The sequence below is a fragment of the Biomphalaria glabrata genome, chromosome 8, assembly GCF_947242115.1.
Source record: "Biomphalaria glabrata chromosome 8, xgBioGlab47.1, whole genome shotgun sequence".
NCBI classification, from domain to species: Eukaryota; Metazoa; Mollusca; class Gastropoda; family Planorbidae; genus Biomphalaria; species Biomphalaria glabrata.
In genome coordinates this window covers 23,556,625-23,575,298 of record NC_074718.1, presented here as the reverse complement: position 1 = coordinate 23,575,298, position 18,674 = coordinate 23,556,625, and the positions used below count along the sequence as shown (strand labels likewise).

The 18,674-nt window shown below is 38.9% G+C and overlaps 1 protein-coding gene across 3 annotated transcripts in view; it reads right to left on the bottom strand.

The window, feature by feature from the left end:
- The window catches only part of LOC106054568 (dipeptidase 1-like), a 35,400-nt gene that overhangs the window by 15,360 nt on the left and 1,366 nt on the right, over nt 1–18,674 (bottom strand). For 2 of the 3 annotated variants that reach the window (XM_013210489.2, XM_013210490.2), the window contains exons 2-7: nt 9,753–9,853; nt 8,072–8,195; nt 6,906–7,032; nt 6,272–6,404; nt 4,684–4,834; nt 3,263–3,329 (exon numbers count right to left, since the gene is read on the bottom strand). In XM_013210489.2, coding sequence (XP_013065943.2) covers nt 3,263–3,329; nt 4,684–4,834; nt 6,272–6,404; nt 6,906–7,032; nt 8,072–8,195; nt 9,753–9,804 — 654 coding nt within the window. In that variant the 5' untranslated portion in view covers nt 9,805–9,853. Of the gene's footprint in view, nt 1–3,262; nt 3,330–4,683; nt 4,835–6,271; nt 6,405–6,905; nt 7,033–8,071; nt 8,196–9,752; nt 9,854–10,519; nt 10,539–18,674 lie in introns of those variants that run through there. The other variant, XM_056038877.1, reaches the window with a different exon arrangement.

Here is an 18,674-nt window from a genome sequence, read left to right as displayed (position 1 = left end):
AATGCTGACCTGTTCTCAATATATGTCGACTTAACAAAGGCATTCGACACTGTTAGCAGAGAAGGACTCTGGAAGATCATGTCAAAGTATGGCTGTCCACAAAAATTCATAACCATGGTGAGACTATTTCATGATGGAATGAAGGCTCGTGTCCAAGAAAGTGGAGAACCATCAGAGCCCTTCAAAGTATCAAACGGGGTAAAACAAGGCTGTGTCCTAGCACCTACACTGTTCAGTATCATGTTCTCCTCTATGCTGACAGATGCATTCACAAATAGAGAAAACAACGGGATAAATATATCATACAGATTTGATGGTGGCCTATTCAACCCGAGGCGGCTTAAAGCAAAATCAAAAACAAATGCAGCAGTAATCAGAGACTTGCTATTTGCTGACGACTGTGCCCTAAATGCCTGCTCTGAAAACGATCTGCAGAGCATCGTCAGTGAATTCTCAAGAGCATGCTCAGACTTTGGCCTTACCATCAATACGAACAAGACTGAAGTCTTATATCTACCTGCTCCTGGGAAAGCCTACTCGGATCCAAGCATTACTATAAATGGACAGGATATAAACGCAGTGGACAAATTCACATATCTTGGCAGCACACTCTCCAGAAATGGAAAAATCGATAGTGTATCGCCAAGGCCAGTGCATCCTATGGCAGACTGTCTAAAAATGTCTGGAACAGACGTGGTATCACCACAAACACAAAGCTAGGGGTCTATAGAGCCGTCATCCTCCCTACATTGCTATATGCCTCAGAAACATGGACAGTGTACAGTAAACATACAAAGAAACTAAACCACTTCCACATGACATGTCTGAGAAAAATACTAAATGTCAAATGGCAAGACAAAATACCAGATACAGAAGTCCTTCGTAGAGCGTGTCTGCAAAGCATCCACACAATCCTGATGCAGTCCCAGCTGCGATAGGCAGGTCACGTCTACAGAATGGAAGACCACCGCATCCCTAAACGACTCTTGTATAGCCAACTAAGCGAAGGAAAGCGCTCGCAAGGTGGGCAAAGAAAGCGCTTCAGGGACACCCTCAAAGCTTCTCTGAAGGCGTTCAGCATAGACCCAGGCACCTGGGAGACAGAGGCACATGACAGAGCATCATGGCGTCGCGCTGTGAAAACTGGCGCACAGGTTGCTGAGGAAAAAAGAACAACGCTGGCAGAAGAAAAACGCCAGAAAAGAAAAGCAAGACAAACGACACTAGCTTCAGCTGGAATAACCTGCCCAGTGTGCGGCCGAACATTCCGGGCCAACATAGGTCTCACCAGCCACATGAGGAGGCACAAAACCCCAGTTCAAAGCCCTCAGCCCCCTGGATGACAAAGTGGTCATCATCGAACCACGATGGACGAACTATAATTTCATATTTGGCTACCATGCTCTCTAGATCTTAGACTTTTCGAAGGCACCACCAAAGCTTGCCTAAAAGATTTTAATTATTTCGGTATAACTGGCTCACTACAACAATGGATTAGGGATTTCCTAATATGGAAAGAACAAACTGTAATAACAAGTGGCCCCAAAATCTACATAGAATTAAACGTCTGGTGTTACCTCAATGAACAGTCTTAGGCACTTTACTCTTCTGTTTTACATAAATCCCTTTAGTTCAGGAAAATTACATTATTTGCAGACGATTGCATAATATACAAAACAATAAAAACAACACAAGATGCTATCATTTTACAAAGAGAATTACAAAAATGGGAATCAAATTGGAGTAGTATGTCTTTCCACCCAGTAAATCGCCAAAGCAAAAACAAAATAAACAAAAAACTAAAATAAATACTACTTATCTTATTCATGGTAAACCAGTAACACCAACTCAAAACTCAAAATACTTAGGTGTTATATAAATGAAAAGTTATCATGAAAGCTCCATATTGAAGAAATTATTTTAAAAATCAAACAAAGCATTAGAGCTTATTAAAATACATTTTTACAAATCAAATAAGAACATAAAACTTAAATATTATTTAACCTTTGTTAGGCCAATATTAGAATATGCGTCCTCTGTTTGGGACCCCTCAGCACAAGAACACATAAAGAAACTAAAACATGTGCAAAATAGATCCATGGTATTTATAATAAACAAGTATTATCATTTGATTAGAGTAACACTATAAGTAATTGTAAAATCCCTACATTTAGAGACAATTCAGGACAGAATATTAAAAAAATAAAATAGCAATAACATGCATAACACTGAACCATAAATGCCAATAGAAAAACCTAATAAAATACCCAGAAAGACACGAAGACAAAGGTACATTAATTATTTCTTCCCTAGTGCTGTTAGAGCATGGAATGGGATCCCTATACCAGGCAGGAAGACCAACGACTTGGAAGATTCTAAGTCACTTACTAATACTAACAAGCCTGACTAGACTGATACAGGGATAAGCGTAGGACGTAATTATCTTCTTTTTGATTTTATCTTTCGCTAATTTGAAAAATAAAATCCTTTTTGATAACCACTATGTGTTTTTGCTTTTTCGAGTTCCATGACATTGAGAAGCTGTAAATTATTAATTCGCTCTCTTTAATTGATTATTATCAAACTTTTAAAACTCTTTTAGAATTGTTCGTCTCTATTCCAGGCATTCCTTACTTACAGATGTGACCGTCTTACGTCTTCTAAAGCGACCTGAAACTATTAGCGTATTGAGGAATCTGTGGGCACTGGTTGTCTGACTGAACCCACATGGAGCCATACTGTATCTAATGCTCAGGACAACAGAAATAAAGTCCTAACTGAATGGTTGACACCAACTTCACGAGAGACAAAACATTTTTGATGCACTTTTGTTATGATCTATGTTTATCTAAGAACTGTGTTTATCTAAGATCTATGTTTATCTAAGATCTATGTTTATCTAAGAACTATGTTTATCTAAGAACTATGTTTATCTAAAGTTCTATGTTTTATCTACTCAGTAGAAATGAATAGAAAGTCAATTGAGATCTCGAGCTCAACACCAGGCACGAATTTCTTAAAAAAAAACACTTTGAATAAATGTGAAAGTGATTGATCCCTAACACCCATCGAAATGTGGTCTAGGCCATTGTCATGAACTCTTATGGAATTGATGAAGAGCAGTTGGCACAATTATTCCAAGTAAAAGTTATTAATGTTACTACAACAGGTACAAAATCATTTTCTCCTCACAAAACACAATAATATTTTCTAAGTTCAATATAATAATAATTTGTATGTCTTCAGTAAACTCTATTCGAACCTCGCCAAAAGGTGTAAGTCCATCAAACTGATAAGAATTGTCATTGTCTACCTTCCAATTATCTGCCCTGGAAAAAGAAAACACACAAAAATTAACATAACAAGACATTCATCAATATTTTAAAAATAAATTTAACACTATACCTCAATATAGCCTTTCAATTCATTGACTAGTAACAACATTTCTTACTCAGGCGCATAAAGTCAATGTCACATAAAGCTTTACTACACTAACAAATGTCTTCTAAAGCTTCACATTTGCTGGCGAGGTGGCTGAGCGATATAGCGCTTGTCTTCCGAACAGGGGAATTTGGGTTCAACTGCTGGTGAAGACTGGGATTTTTAATTTAGGGATCTTAGCTTTAATGGGTACCTGACAAAAGTTGAGGAAAAGTAAAGGTGTTTGGTCGTTGAGCTTACCATATGGCACCCTCGTTAATCGTGGACAACAGAAACATAAGATATTTACATTATATGTTAACTGTTAACTTTTTTTTTCAAAGCTTCACCTTCACCTACCCCTTAGTCCATTGAACCGTTGAGGCACCACACAAGATCTGTCGACCTTTTTTCCTAATTCCTCTTTGTCTTTTGCCTTGAACAGAATCTCTTTCACTGAAAGGCCCGTCCATTCTTTAATGTTGTCTTCCCATCGCTTTTTCTCTTCTTCTTTTCCTAATACTGTTCCCTAAAGGAAGATCTTTGCGAGCCCTCAAGACATTGTGTTATGACCATAAAGTCTGCATTTGTAGTCAGCAGGTCATCGTGGGGCCCAATTGTCTTTGTAGTCAGCAGGTCATCGTGGGGCCCAATTGTCTTTGTAGTCAGCAGGTCATCGTGGGGCCCAATTGTCTTTGTAGTCAGCAGGTCATCGTGGGGCCCAATTGTCTTTGTAGTCAGCAGGTCATCGTGGGGCCCAGTTGTCTTTGTAGTCAGCAGGTCATCTTGGGGCCCAGTTGTCTTTGTAGTCAGCAGGTCATCGTGGGGCCCAATAGTCTTTGTAGTCAGCAGGTCATCGTGGGGCCCATTTGTCTTTGTCATCGTGTTTCTAACCTCCTCGTTTGTGATGCATAGGGGGGAGTACTGGAAAGGGGGCAGTACATTTGATGGTCCGGCATGGTGCAACTTCTGGTGGACAGCTTAACTGCTCCCCTTCCAACCCAATTTCTCCTATGTGCCTCCTAGCGTCATGCACTGGAAAACCGTTTCAGCTAGCGGACGAAGCCATGTGATTGGGTGGTGTTAGCAAGATAACCGGCCAATCCAACGATGGACTGCAACGGCCACATGTCACGACCAAGGCGAACCACCTAATTGACGGTATTCGGCTGTGGTCAGGCAAGGAGATGGATGGACATCGCTATGCAACTATCTAGCACTGGTTACAACATCACTCCTAAAATTATATTAAACATTTCTTACCAGGGTGTATTGCAGCTGTGAGTCAAGGTCATATAGCGCACACCTAGCTCATAAAATATACGAAGGTTTCCCAAACTGCTGTCAATAGAGTGGCCTCCCTCTAATCCGATCAGACTCCCTATTTTACCTGCAGCAAAAGCATCAAGTATACCTGTAGATGAGATGTAAGATCAGCATTACTGTTTATCTCCTTGATCACGATACAAAAGTTGATCACATACAAGAACAGTGATTAAAAAGGGGGAACTACTCACATTGTAAAAGAGTGACTACCTCTTTGGTCTGCTTAGTGGCTTAGTGATAAATCGCGAGGGGTCTCGGTCTCGTGAGGACTAAGGTTTTGAATTTCGGGATATTAGAATGGCACTCCTGAGTCCACTCTAGTCTGATAGGTTGGTCGTTGTCCTGGTCACATGACACCCTCGTTAACCGTAGGTCAAAAAGAATTTACCTTTACACCATCTACGCCATCACTTTACTTTATGGTCTAGAGCAGCGGTTCTCAACCTTTTATGCTCGGCGACCCCTTTTTACAATCCTCCACTAAGCCGCGACCCCCCCCCCACCCGCACACACACACAGCTATAGAAGAATAGACAATAACAATCCATTTTTTCAATGGTCTTTGGCGACCCCTGGCAAATAGTCAATCGACCCCCAAGGTGGTGGCGATCCACAGGTTGAGAACCCCTGGTCTAGAGGTAAGATTTTGCGTGAAGGAAGGTGACTTTTAGTTCTAATATTGAAAAGTGTGGCAATAATTGTATAGTCTGGTGTCACGTGATAATACGTGTCCAGGCAGTCAATGTCAACAGAACGTGTCTCATCAGAACACACAAAAGCTTAGTGAAAAAATTAGCAAGAGAAAAAAATACTTTTAAAAAATAAAGCTTATATAATGAGTAGAAAAACACATTTACAACTTGATCTATCAATATTATTTCCGTTTTTCGATATCAAACAAAATAATTCATTACCAATAATTAATTGGCTAATTGGTTAATTTTTAAATTGATTCATGTTTTTTTAGATACAATAAATATTTGTGGAAAGTTGCAACTTGATCCGAGAGAGAAATAATGGGGACTGGATCAAATTTTTGTACCAAGCAGACCGACTAACAGACTGATTGAGTGAATATAAGCTTTGTAATAACACATAGAGTCACATCTAAAGAATAATATATCTTTCCAAACTAAAATGATTTAAAAGAAATCTGTATAATAGCTAAAACTGTCATCATGTAGCAGTCAGCTAAATCATTTGTTTTGAGGACAACAAGTCATATGGACACAAAGGAAGAAGTTTGAACTCTATGAATAGAAATTCAGTAAGGCACTAAAATTGAAGTTTAGACGATTTATTTCTCAACATAGAAGTTTTATACATACACACACACACACACAAACATACATAGCACCAATCTGATCCTTCTTGGCGGCCGTCATGAGACTTATCCACTCTGCAATTCCTCTCTGGTCTTTAGATATTCTCTCCCCTACAAATATTTCTCATAACCACCACGCTCTTCTAACTCCTGTTTTGATGAATATATATTTATATAGCTTATATGAAATACAAATATTACCCTGTGCTGTAGTTACAAATTGAAACACTTCTGGGTAACGAGCTATAAATCTCTTGATTGTGTCAATTTGTTCCATCGAAACCCGGACAGCATCTTTGTACTGAGTGCCGCAGTCAACGTAGGCGGCCCAAAACTGTTGAAACAAAAATAAAACAAAGACAAAAACTTCACTTTTTAAACAAAAATTAAGAGAAAGAATAGTATAATTCATTTGCTAAAGTATATTACCTTTCATGTGATATTTGTTAGTTTGGTAGGACAGAGTTATTAAAGGTAATAACTTATAGAATAACTACTACACCAATTAGTCCATTTATTTTTGGCAGTTAACTCAACAACGTTTGATCACAACTAAGGTTGTTGTTGTTTTTTTTTTCAATTTTTAAAAATTACTTTCTTGTTTGCAGTGTTTCACATAAAAAGTATATTTCAAAAACAAAATCCGCCTTCAGTGTGAGACTAACGCCATAAAACTGTTGTTCGGAAACACTATCATTAAGATTTTTTTTTTTTTTAAATGCAGGTTTAAGCTATCAATTATTTTTCTCTGGAAATTTAACGGTCATTTTCAGCACTGATACAAATCCATCTCACGATAGTAGAGGTTTTATTCGCCAAGGAAGGTTAGAATCACCTGGGCGCCCACTTTTCCTTGACGAAGTTTCTGAATATTCGTGTGAACATCCGCCCATGTGAAAAGATCCACTGTATTGACAGAGTTGTTCTTTAGAACACGGTATTGGTACGGCAGGTCGTTGTGGCTGGAAGAAAAACAATAATCTTAAGAAATCACAAAACTAATTAGCATTTTACTTTATATTTTTCGGCTTATTCTGTAATAATTGAAGATTATTACAACCTAGCCCAAACCTTCCACTGAAATGCGGAAAATGACGATTAGTTTCAAAACAGAGACCGTTGAGACAACAGTCCTGAGCGCATCTCACATGACCAAGAGGCAAGAAGCAATTCTCGTTCCACTACTGTCCTAGAAATCTTGCGACCAAAAAGTCTACACTATTGTAACAAATAACGAAGCAGTAAAAGAAATGTAAATTTACAAATATAATATAGATATTCCTTTTCCTAGAATTAAGCCTCAAAACTGCTAGTTAGTAGTTTATTTCTTTTGTTATCGAAAAGACTTTTAAAAAAATTTCATTGAGAGTTTGTGTTTTCACACAAGTAATACTATTTTTTTAATTAGAGTTTTGATAAGAGTTTACATCTGATCTTAAGCCTAAATTAGAATATTTAGAACCATATAAAGTAAAAATATATTACAAACAAGAAAAACATTTTAAAATCAGTCATGTAATTAAATTTGTAATTGATCTAGACCAGCAACAATAAATCTGTGCGATTATAAATATTTTTACCAATTGTTTATGTTTAACGCTATTTCATGCTTTTAGCGTTCTTGATACGCTATGATTCTATCACTTGCCTGGACCTATTGGGAAAACGGGGTTGGAGGGTGGTGGATGAAGAAAGGGAGATCTGTGTGAATTTTAACGTAATCGGTTTTTAAAAGCATTTACAAAAAAAAAAATAAAAAAAAAATTCAGCCTGACCCAAGGTTGGGACTCGGAGAAATAGTGTCTAGGCTACAAACTTTTTTTTACCAGACAGACAGAATGAGTTGATATAAGCTTTGTAAAAAAAACAAGAGAGAGGCATTTTTACAGGTGAGTCTAGACATTAGAGCTCGGTGAGAATCTAAGATTAAACTACCAGCACAATAGGGTAATGCACGACTGTAAGACAGATTTCCTTTAATCAAAGTTTTGTGATAGTTACCCATCAATTAAAGGAACTCGAGACAAAATATCATCGGATCTCTTCTGTCTGCTTCTTTCTGAATGTCCATTCAGACCCGGCACAATGACCAGTACAATGAGTACAGCGCACAAGACAGGGGCACCTGTGGAAAAATAAACTATAGGAATGAAACATTTCAAAACAATTAGAAAAAATGAAACAATTACTCAAGTTGTGATTAAATTGTACAATTGAGTTACCACATTTGGCTTTTCCTTAAGAGTTGTTTTTTTTTTAATACCTACAAAGTTGTTAATTAACAGGTGTCGTGGAGCGCGCTATCAATTAGATCCTCAGAATGCGACACACACATGTACCGGAAGCTCAAAATTGGAACCAGTGAAATCTGCCCATGTGGAGTATCACCAGAGAATGCCGACCACCTCCTCCAAAACTGCTCTCTTTACCAAGAGGCCCGTATAAGACACTGGCCCCAAAACACCCCAATAGAAAGAAAACTATATGGAGAGCTCCCTGATTTGGAAACCACTGCGCAGTTCATCTCATGTATTGGTCTAGTCATCTGAACACTCCAACAAAACAATGAGAACGAAGAAGAAGAAGAAGAATTAGATCCTAAAATCTCTGGTTTGCATAGTTTGTATGGAATTATCACAAGGTCCTTGGAGCTCGCAAAGGTCTTCCTTCAGGGAAAAGTACCAGGGAAATAGAGGCAGACAGAAAACGATGGGAAATCAACAGAATCTACGGGCCTGTCATTAAAGGAGATCGTTGTAAAAAGTCTAACATCCACCCATTTGAAGTTTTAAAAAACCCCCGGTAGATGTTGGAAGTAGGGCAGCCAGGCAGCACATTCAAAAGTCCTAATTGTATTATTTTTGTATCATTAAATACACTCTACTAGCCGAGATGTTTCATGCTTTATGTGGAAGTCTCAACATTGAAAAACAAACTTTGAAAATCTTCCTTCTTAAAACAGAATTTTAAAATAGTTTTTGAAATATATATTAAGCTACTAGCATGCAACACCATCTAATCCAGTCGATTTTTTCCCTGGGTATAAATTTTGTTTTCTTTTTACCAGTAAACGTTTTCTGTTACTGTCAAAAAATAGAAAGGCAACCCCCTCCCCCCCCCCCCCCGCTTTTTTTTTTTAATAAAAATTTGCATCCTTCGCATCTTTCCGCTCTCGCACTTAGTTTTCTGTCAGCAAACATTATGGTTTTTAACTACAACTGTTCTTAGTTGTCCTCTATCTGTTAAGGGTTTAGTGAATGACTCCATAACGATGGTGTTGGCTAAAAATGGTGGCTTGTTAACAGCTTTACAGTCTCATAAGATAAGATAATATTAATGTTTCAAACAAATGGTAATGCGGTTTGACTACAAGTGATCACTATAGCATTACTATAAGTTTTAAAGTTAGTAATCGCAACCAGGTTCTTCTAACAACAAAAATGTTTCCTTACAGATTGATCTCTATTTCAAAAAGTGTGTGCTACCTACACAGCTTCTTCTCGACTCTTGCTAATACAGAACAAATATTTTGTTGTTATTAGTGTTTGAACTTGGAACATTGAATTAGCTTTTCCATCATTCTTTGATATAAACTATTTAAAACTAAGTAATGTGTGAAAGAAAATGTAAATATTTTATAATTTATTATTATCTATTATAATAGAACATCGAGTCTACTTACCTAACAATTTTCTTTTTGCCGAAGACGTTTTTAAAAGGTCTTTCCCTCTCATTCTTCACTTCTTTATTAATGTGCACAATTTGTAAAATCTAGTAGACTATCTAGTAAAAAATGGCCAAAAGATTGAAAGTGTGAAGTCAGTGATAAAAAAGAAACACATAAAATTTGTCATCAAAATCTGTAGATCTACATTCAATTCTAGGTCTGTAGTTGAGGTCAGATAAAGTGCACATTTTAGTTCCGTGTTCAAAAGTTTCCTAGAGTGCAATGTTACCAGATTTTAAAAAAAAACAATAAATTGCAAGTATTCTTTCTTTTTGTACAGGATGAACGATTTACAAATGAACACAATCTTGAAGTGCGTTAAATAACTAGAATAAATAGAAATATTTTATCTGGAAGTAATTTACAATAATCACTGGACAATGCGATGATTAATAAGTAACATGGGCGTAGCCAGAGGGGGGGGGGGGTTCGACCCCCCACCCCACCCCCCATCCCCGAAATGAAATCCCCCCCCGGGTGGTGGGGATCGGAACTTAGTGACTGATTTTTTGCTTTGATTTTGTTTATTTTAGGTGAGATTTTAATACCACCACCACCCCAAACCCCCCCCCCCCCGAAAAAAAATCCTGGCTACGCCCATGATAAGTAATAAGTTATTCATTAATTTATTAACGCAAATTATGACCAATAGCCAGCAGGGCTTTAAAGGGAACTTCAGCATAAGAGGTGAAAAGCTGATAAATGCCAGTAGCTTTAAATACCTTGGAGCTATTGTGTTGTACTTAATAATAACAATACCCTGTTACATTCAAAGCTTTATTTCACTGAATGACAAACAACTAAACACATAGTAGAGAACACGACACGTAATACGGCCAGTACACAGGCGAACAAATGTAAACAAACACTAAGGGGCGACAACCAAATAAGCAAATTCACGACATTCACCCCACGTTTAAATTTTATACATATAACACAACATTAAGTAGTCAAAGCAAAATACAAAGATCAATAAAACATAAACATCTAAACACATCTGCAATACTGGTTAATAGCAAACTGTTTATCAAACACATTAGTCTATTATACAGCAACTGCTTATCAAACACATTCGTCTGTTAAACCCTGTAGTTGGGTTTTGATTTTCTTTCTCTTCGGTTGTATCGGCAGTTTGGATTGGCATTATCAGTACTATCAGTAACAGTACTAACAACGTTACTTGGTGACTCGATGGTCGGGGCTTCAACCGGGTCCACTTCCCTCGATAAGAATGGCTTGGTTGTTCGGTTAACTGGAGGGTTCAGAATAGAGTTCTCTGCGTTTTTTTCTGTTTCGCTTTGAAATGAGGGTGTCGCATCCCCGAAAGAACCGTCTCTCAGCACAGGGGGTCTTACATTTTCTGTGAAACAGTCTTTTTCTTTGGGCGCCAACAATCTTAAAGAAACTGTTTCTTCTCGGCCGTAAATGTTCTGATAAGAGCGTGTTGAGGGTTGCTGTTCACAAGTTCTACCTCTTCTGTTGATGGGTCATACTTAGAGGATCTATTATTTCTTTTTAACAATACGGGACCAGGAGATATTAACCACGTTGGTAGGGATGTCCCAGAACTACTTCAGCTATAGAATCCAAAGAGTCTCTCGTGCGGAGTTTTATTCGTCGCCGTACACAGAAGTGACCGAATTGAGTAGAGCGCGTCTTGCAATACTAGTTCCCACTGAGACGTACTCAAGTCCTGGGAGTGTAAAGCTAAGGTTATAGCTTTCCAGAGACTACTGTTCAGCTTCTCTATTTCCCCATTCCTCTAGGATTATAAGGCGTGGTCCTGCTCGTAGCCACTCCTCTTTCGTTAAGATACTTCTGTACTTCAGCAGACATAAAGGAAGTACCTCTGTCAGTATGGACATAAGAGGGAAGTCGAATAAGGCGAATAACTCATTTAGGCAATTAACAACAGTAGCAGATGACATATCTGGAAATACAAAGGCAAAAGGAAACCTAGAGTAGAGAATTCGTCGATCATGGTAAGTAGATATTTATTGTGTGAATTGGAAGGGTGAGGCCCCTTAAAGTCCATTCTTTCGAATGGCTAAGTGACTTTGATTAACTGTCCTGTTGCCTGAAAAATCGAGGTTTAAGTTCAGCACATGTCTGGCACTGGTCAATCACAGTTCTGACGTCATCGGTGGAAAAATGTAATTTTTTTGATCTCACGAAATGTAGCATTCGAGTTACACCAGAGTGACACAAACTATTGTGGAGTAATTTTAGGTCGTTACGTGACATTGCGGATAAGTAGCGAAGTCTGCTGAAAGTGTCAGCAGCAGTGTTCTGTGTACCTGGTCTGTAAACGACGTCGTAGTGAAAGCAGGATAGCTCTAACCTTCACCTTTGGATCTTCTCATTCTTGATCTTGCCTTTATCTCTACAATACATAAAGGACACGGATCGCTGGTCTGTGACAAGGGTAAAGGGTCTTCCAATAAGAGAGTGTTTCCACTTTCTCAAAGATTCTACTATTGCATACGCTTCTTTTTCCACCGATGAGTGCCTCCTTTCGCTTTGCGATAGTGTCCAGGAAAAGAAAGCCACAGGCCGGCCATCTTGATTAAGTGTAGCTGCTATAGCTATGTCAGACGCATCTGTCGCCACTGTTAGCGGGCGAGTGTGATCAATGGTGTACACGGCGGATTCCTCGAGCTTGTCCTTTAGGTCCTGGAATGCTTGTTTGACTTCCTCAGGGACAGGAAATCGTTTATTTCTAGCTAAGAGGCTGATTTTGTCTGAGAAATTAGAAATGCATAGAGAATAATAAGCCAGTAGGACCACTATTCGTTTCTTTACCAATCTGACGAATGCACCTCAGTCGAGAGCATCTATAAGATGCATGAGAGACATGTCCTAACTTGTCTTTATTTATCCGCAGCCTCCCTCAGGTGTCTGCCTATCTATTTATTGGATCAACGATCTATTTACCTGCCTATTTATTCGCTGTTCAGTGTCTATACGACACTACTCAACTCTACTACTTGGCGCTATCGGCATTGCCCGCCTATTCGACAGCCCACCTTTCATCTTATTAGGTGCGACGTCCCTATGGACTCAGGTCTGTGCGAGACGTCATAGCTACGCCAACCCTCTGCAACTCACTGGACATATCCTGTCAACTACGCTGCCCACGGCAGATCAGCTCTGTCCGCAGTAACCTTGTGCCCACGGTAGCCGGCCACCCGCCCTACTGTGCCCACTATAGATACTAGAGCTTGGGATTGAGACTCAATATTTATGGTCCACTAAGTCTAGCCTGGTGCGGAAAAGGTGGTGCGGGGGAAGAATTTGGAGGTAGGATGGGGAAATAATTAAAATAAAATAAATAAATAATGATAAATAATAATTAATGCTGTGATAAAATTGAGTGACTCTGACAGCGAGTTTTTGACTTGTCACAGCCTCCTCAAAAAAAAACCCACCCATAGCAGGTATTGTGATATGAAAATATTAAAGTCACTTTTAGATGGATTATGTTCAGATGTAATTCTAGGCTTAGATTTCATAAGCCTACACGAGAATCTACAGATTCCTTTTAGTGAAAAGAGACCACCTCTGTGTATAAGTACCCTTAGACCAGCTAAAGTAGAGGCGCCTAGTCTTTTTGGTAACTTATCTCCAAACTGCACTCCAGTGGCAACTAAGTCACGCAGACACTCACTACAGGACACTAAGTTTATTAATGCTGAGATTCAGAGATTACTAAAAGAAGAAGTAATAGAACCCTCAAAGTCCCCCTGGCGGGCACAGGTTCTAATAACATCCAATGAGAGGCACAAAAGACGTATGGTTATTGACTATAGCCAGACGATCAACAGATTTACGCTGTTAGACGCCTATCCCATGCCCAGAATGGATGAATTAGCAGAGAAGATAGCACAATTTTCTGTCATCAGCACTCTGGACCTCAAAAATGCTTATCACCAGATCCCGATTAAAGAAGAAGAAAGGCCGTTTACAGCTTTCGAGGCTGGGGGTATACTTTACCAGTTTCGAAGAATTCCATTTGGAGTTACAAATGGAGTGGCTTGTTTCCACCGAACTGTAGATAAAATAATCGACGACGAGCAACTAGAAAATACATTCGCTTATGTGGACACTGTGACCACCTGTGGACATGATACTGAATCTCATGATAGAAAACTGCAGAGATTCTTTAAAGTAGCTCAGAAGTATGGTATTAACTTCAACGAAGCTAAAAGTGAGATTGAAACACATAGTGTCAGACTGCTGAAATACGAAATATCTAAAGGTCAGCTCAAGCCTAACCCAGAAAGATTCAAAGATTTACAGCCTTGCGGGAATTAAATGCTCCGTCGTACAGCCTCCCTCAGGTGTCTGCCTATCTGTTTATTGGATCAACGATCTATTTACCTGCCTATTTATTCGCTGTTCAGTGTCTACAAGACACTACTCAACTCTACTACTTGGCGCTATCGGCATTGCCCGCCTATTCGACAGCCCACCTTTCATCTTATTAGGTGCGACGTCCCTATGGACTCAGGTCTGTGCGAGACGTCATAGCTACGCCAACCCTCTGCAACTCACTGGACATATCCTGTCAACTACGCTGCCCACGGCAGATCAGTTCTGTCCGCAGTAACCTTGTGCCCACGGTAGCCGGCCACCCGCCCTACTGTGCCCACTACAGATACTAGAGCTTGGGATTGAGACTCAATATTTATGGTCCACTAAGTCTAGCCTGGTGCGGAAAAGGTGGTGCGGGGGAAGAATTTGGAGGTAGGATGGGGAAATAATTAAAATAAAATAAATAAATAATGATAAATAATAATTAATGCTGTGATAAAATTGAGTGACTCTGACAGCGAGTTTTTGACTTGTCACAGCCTCCTCAAAAAAAAACCCACCCATAGCAGGTATTGTGATATGAAAATATTAAAGTCACTTTTAGATGGATTATGTTCAGATGTAATTCTAGGCTTAGATTTCATAAACCTACACGAGAATCTACAGATTCCTTTTAGTGGAAAGAGACCACCTCTGTGTATAAGTACCCTTAGACCAGCTAAAGTAGAGGCGCCTAGTCTTTTTGGTAACTTATCTCCAAACTGCACTCCAGTGGCAACTAAGTCACGCAGACACTCACTACAGGACACTAAGTTTATTAATGCTGAGATTCAGAGATTACTAAAAGAAGAAGTAATAGAACCCTCAAAGTCCCCCTGGCGGGCACAGGTTCTAATAACATCCAATGAGAGGCACAAAAGACGTATGGTTATTGACTATAGCCAGACGATCAACAGATTTACACTGTTAGACGCCTATCCCATGCCAAGAATGGATGAATTAGCAGAGAAAATAGCACAATTTTCTGTCATCAGCACTCTGGACCTCAAAAATGCTTATCACCAGATCCCGATTAAAGAAGAAGAAAGGCCGTTTACAGCTTTCGAGGCTGGGGGTATACTTTACCAGTTTCGAAGAATTCCATTTGGAGTTACAAATGGAGTGGCTTGTTTCCACCGAACTGTAGATAAAATAATCGACGACGAGCAACTAGAAAATACATTCGCTTATGTGGACACTGTGACCACCTGTGGACATGATACTGAATCTCATGATAGAAAACTGCAGAGATTCTTTAAAGTAGCTCAGAAGTATGGTATTAACTTCAACGAAGCTAAAAGTGAGATTGAAACACATAGTGTCAGACTGCTGAAATACGAAATATCTAAAGGTCAGCTCAAGCCTAACCCAGAAAGATTCAAAGATTTACAGCCTTGCGGGAATTAAATGCTCCGTCGTACAGCCTCCCTCAGGTGTCTGCCTATCTATTTATTGGATCAACGATCTATTTACCTGCCTATTTATTCGCTGTTCAGTGTCTACAAGACACTACTCAACTCTACTACTTGGCGCTATCGGCATTGCCCGCCTATTCGACAGCCCACCTTTCATCTTATTAGGTGCGACGTCCCTATGGACTCAGGTCTGTGCGAGACGTCATAGCTACGCCAACCCTCTGCAACTCACTGGACATATCCTGTCAACTACGCTGCCCACGGCAGATCAGTTCTGTCCGCAGTAACCTTGTGCCCACGGTAGCCGGCCACCCGCCCTACTGTGCCCACTACAGATACTAGAGCTTGGGATTGAGACTCCACAAGAACTATATCACCGGCGTCCCTCTATCCGCTAGAGCGCCACCTCCAGCTGCAGAACCTCAAGCCAGGACACAGCCAGCTGCGACATCAACAGGAAAACCAGCTAAGTCAGAGGACAAAGTGACATACTCTCTTATTGAGTGCAAGAGTGATGATTAAATCTAGTATTATTTAGAGATAGATGCAAACCCTCCCCCTTTTTATTCTTATATGTATATTTATGTAAATAAATACTCTTTATTTTTAACTTTTGTATCTATCTTTCATTGCTTTGTCTCGTTGCGTGTCTGCTCCCGATTCATATGCTGATAGGTTGGTGTGTGATAGCATTAAAAATAATCATCCCCTAGACATAAAACGCGCCAAACACACGTCACATTTCCCCACCTGTCACATTTGGCAAACTGTAACATGTTGGTATTATAAGTACATTTGCACACTAACGCGACAGTGCAACACTGCTTGTGTTTACGTAATAATTGGATTTCCCAATATGTTTTCCCTCATTAACACTAGTTTGTTATTTCTATAACACAAATTTTCTACATGGTTTCAGAAGTGGGATTGTTGCTCAGGCAGAATAGTGAACAAACCCTAGAGACTTGATTTGGATGCATGATGCATAGGACGTAATCATTTTTTTTGATTTTTTGTATTTCTGTATTATATAAGATAAGATAAGATATGATTTGTGATAAGTTGAATTGAATTTAATCATTGAATAGTTTGTTACTTATTCAGATAAATAGATTTAATGAACTAAGGAAGAGAGATGTAAACAAATTAGTATTATATGTACATTTGCACACTAGCGCGACAGTACAACACCGCTTGTGTTTACGTAATAAATAGAGTTCCCAATATGTCTTCATTCATAAACACTAGTCTGTTATTTGTATAGCACAAATATTCTACACAAACAACACAGTCACGGATAATCTTGACGTGAAGCATCACTTTAAAAAAAAAAAAGTATCGACAAAAAGGTGAGCTTTTTTTTTTCGTCTCTATGTCCAAATACATATTTCTTGAGTCTGTGCATTCGATGGTAAAAGTTACTTTAAATAGATCTAGGCCTAGTATGCTTTCTTGTACTCAGTACTTTTATCCTTGCATTTATAACTTTGTCAACTTTTATGTCCAACTGAAAGGCGCAACCATAGACTTATATATTATATCTAGACTGGAAACCGGAAATAAATTCTTATCCGCGATTGATCGATTCACAGACCTATACATATATAGATTTTTATGTACGTAAACTCTTTTTTCAGGCTCTAAGGGAAGTCGCCCCAATCAATCTTTTCTGTCTTAGAAAAGTAATGATCTTTAGTTTTCAAAGTTTAGAAATAATGCAAAATCATTTCTCGGATATTCACGCAAACATATGAAACAAAGCCATTTCCTGTTTGTTTCCATTGAGTTAATGTTTCAGAAATCCATGATGGAAATAATTCATGTTGATTTAAATCATCTTATGTACATTTAAATAGATTGATTACCTAGATCTTTCTAAATTATGCATCTAAAAATTGCAAAATATTAATTATGAGATGAGAGTATTCTTATTTTTGATGTTCAATTACTAGATCTATATCTAAAAATTAAATTATATGTTGCATAGGTTAGGGTTGAAAAAAAACAACAACCTTACTTCTTTTAACTACTTTACAAAACAACGCCTTGATCCAACTTTCTACAAAATTTTCACGACATTTTTTGTAGTGTTAAAAAATCTCCATGTTTAGTCTAGATATAGTATTGTTGTTGTAACTCCTCTCCCGAGCCAAACTGATGGTGCGTATCAGAGCGCCATTCAACACAAGTAGTATAAGACATGGTTAGACTGGAAGAAGGACTGTTGTGAGCCGGCTAAAGGGTAATGCGAGTCTGAACAGTCTGGTGCTGAGTGCTGTCCTGTGTGATACTAGGAAACTGTTTGGGAGACCTGGAGCGACACTGGGAAGTGTGTCGGTGGTCTGTTCTGAGTTCTGGTATGAAGTAGGACTTTTAGAACTTAAGACATATTACACCCTGTGACTTTATAGCAGACGTCCAAGTCTAACTAGTAACTATTACTATTTGTTGATTCTTTTTTCTTATAATAAATAAATACATCGTCTACTGTTGCCGACCTGCCTTTCGTTGAGTGCCTGCCTTAGAGTTACAACAGTATATACAAGTCTATGGGCGCAACTAACAGTGCACGCACCAACCAAAACACAGAAATGTACATGCTGGCCAACGAGACAATTTTAATTTGCTCATTTTAATATTTTTGTGTCTATTGATAGGGAAGAACACAATGGACGTTAAGTATTATGTAAATTAGCTCCCTTCTGGACGTTCTGGTATGTTGGCCGAGTCGGTGTTGAGCTTACGACCCACAGAACTTACGACCCACAGAACTTACGACACTCCCACAGAACTTACGACACTCCCACAGAACTTACCTGTCAAGAGAAGATCCTCCTGGCGTTAGGAATTGGATAAAAATGACCCCTTCCCCTTTTCAAAAGTTCTGGATCCGCTAGAGGCTCATCCAGAACAAAACTTGTAAAATCTTCAGTTTTAAGAATGTAAACAGACAGATTTAGGATGATAGCAGTATGTCACTTGACATTGTTTCCAGGTCCCAAGATTTAGGATGAGTGCAGTATGTCACTTGACATTGTTTCCAGGTCCCAAGATTTAGGATGAGTGCAGTATGTCACTTGACATTGTTTCCAGGTCCCAAGATTTAGGA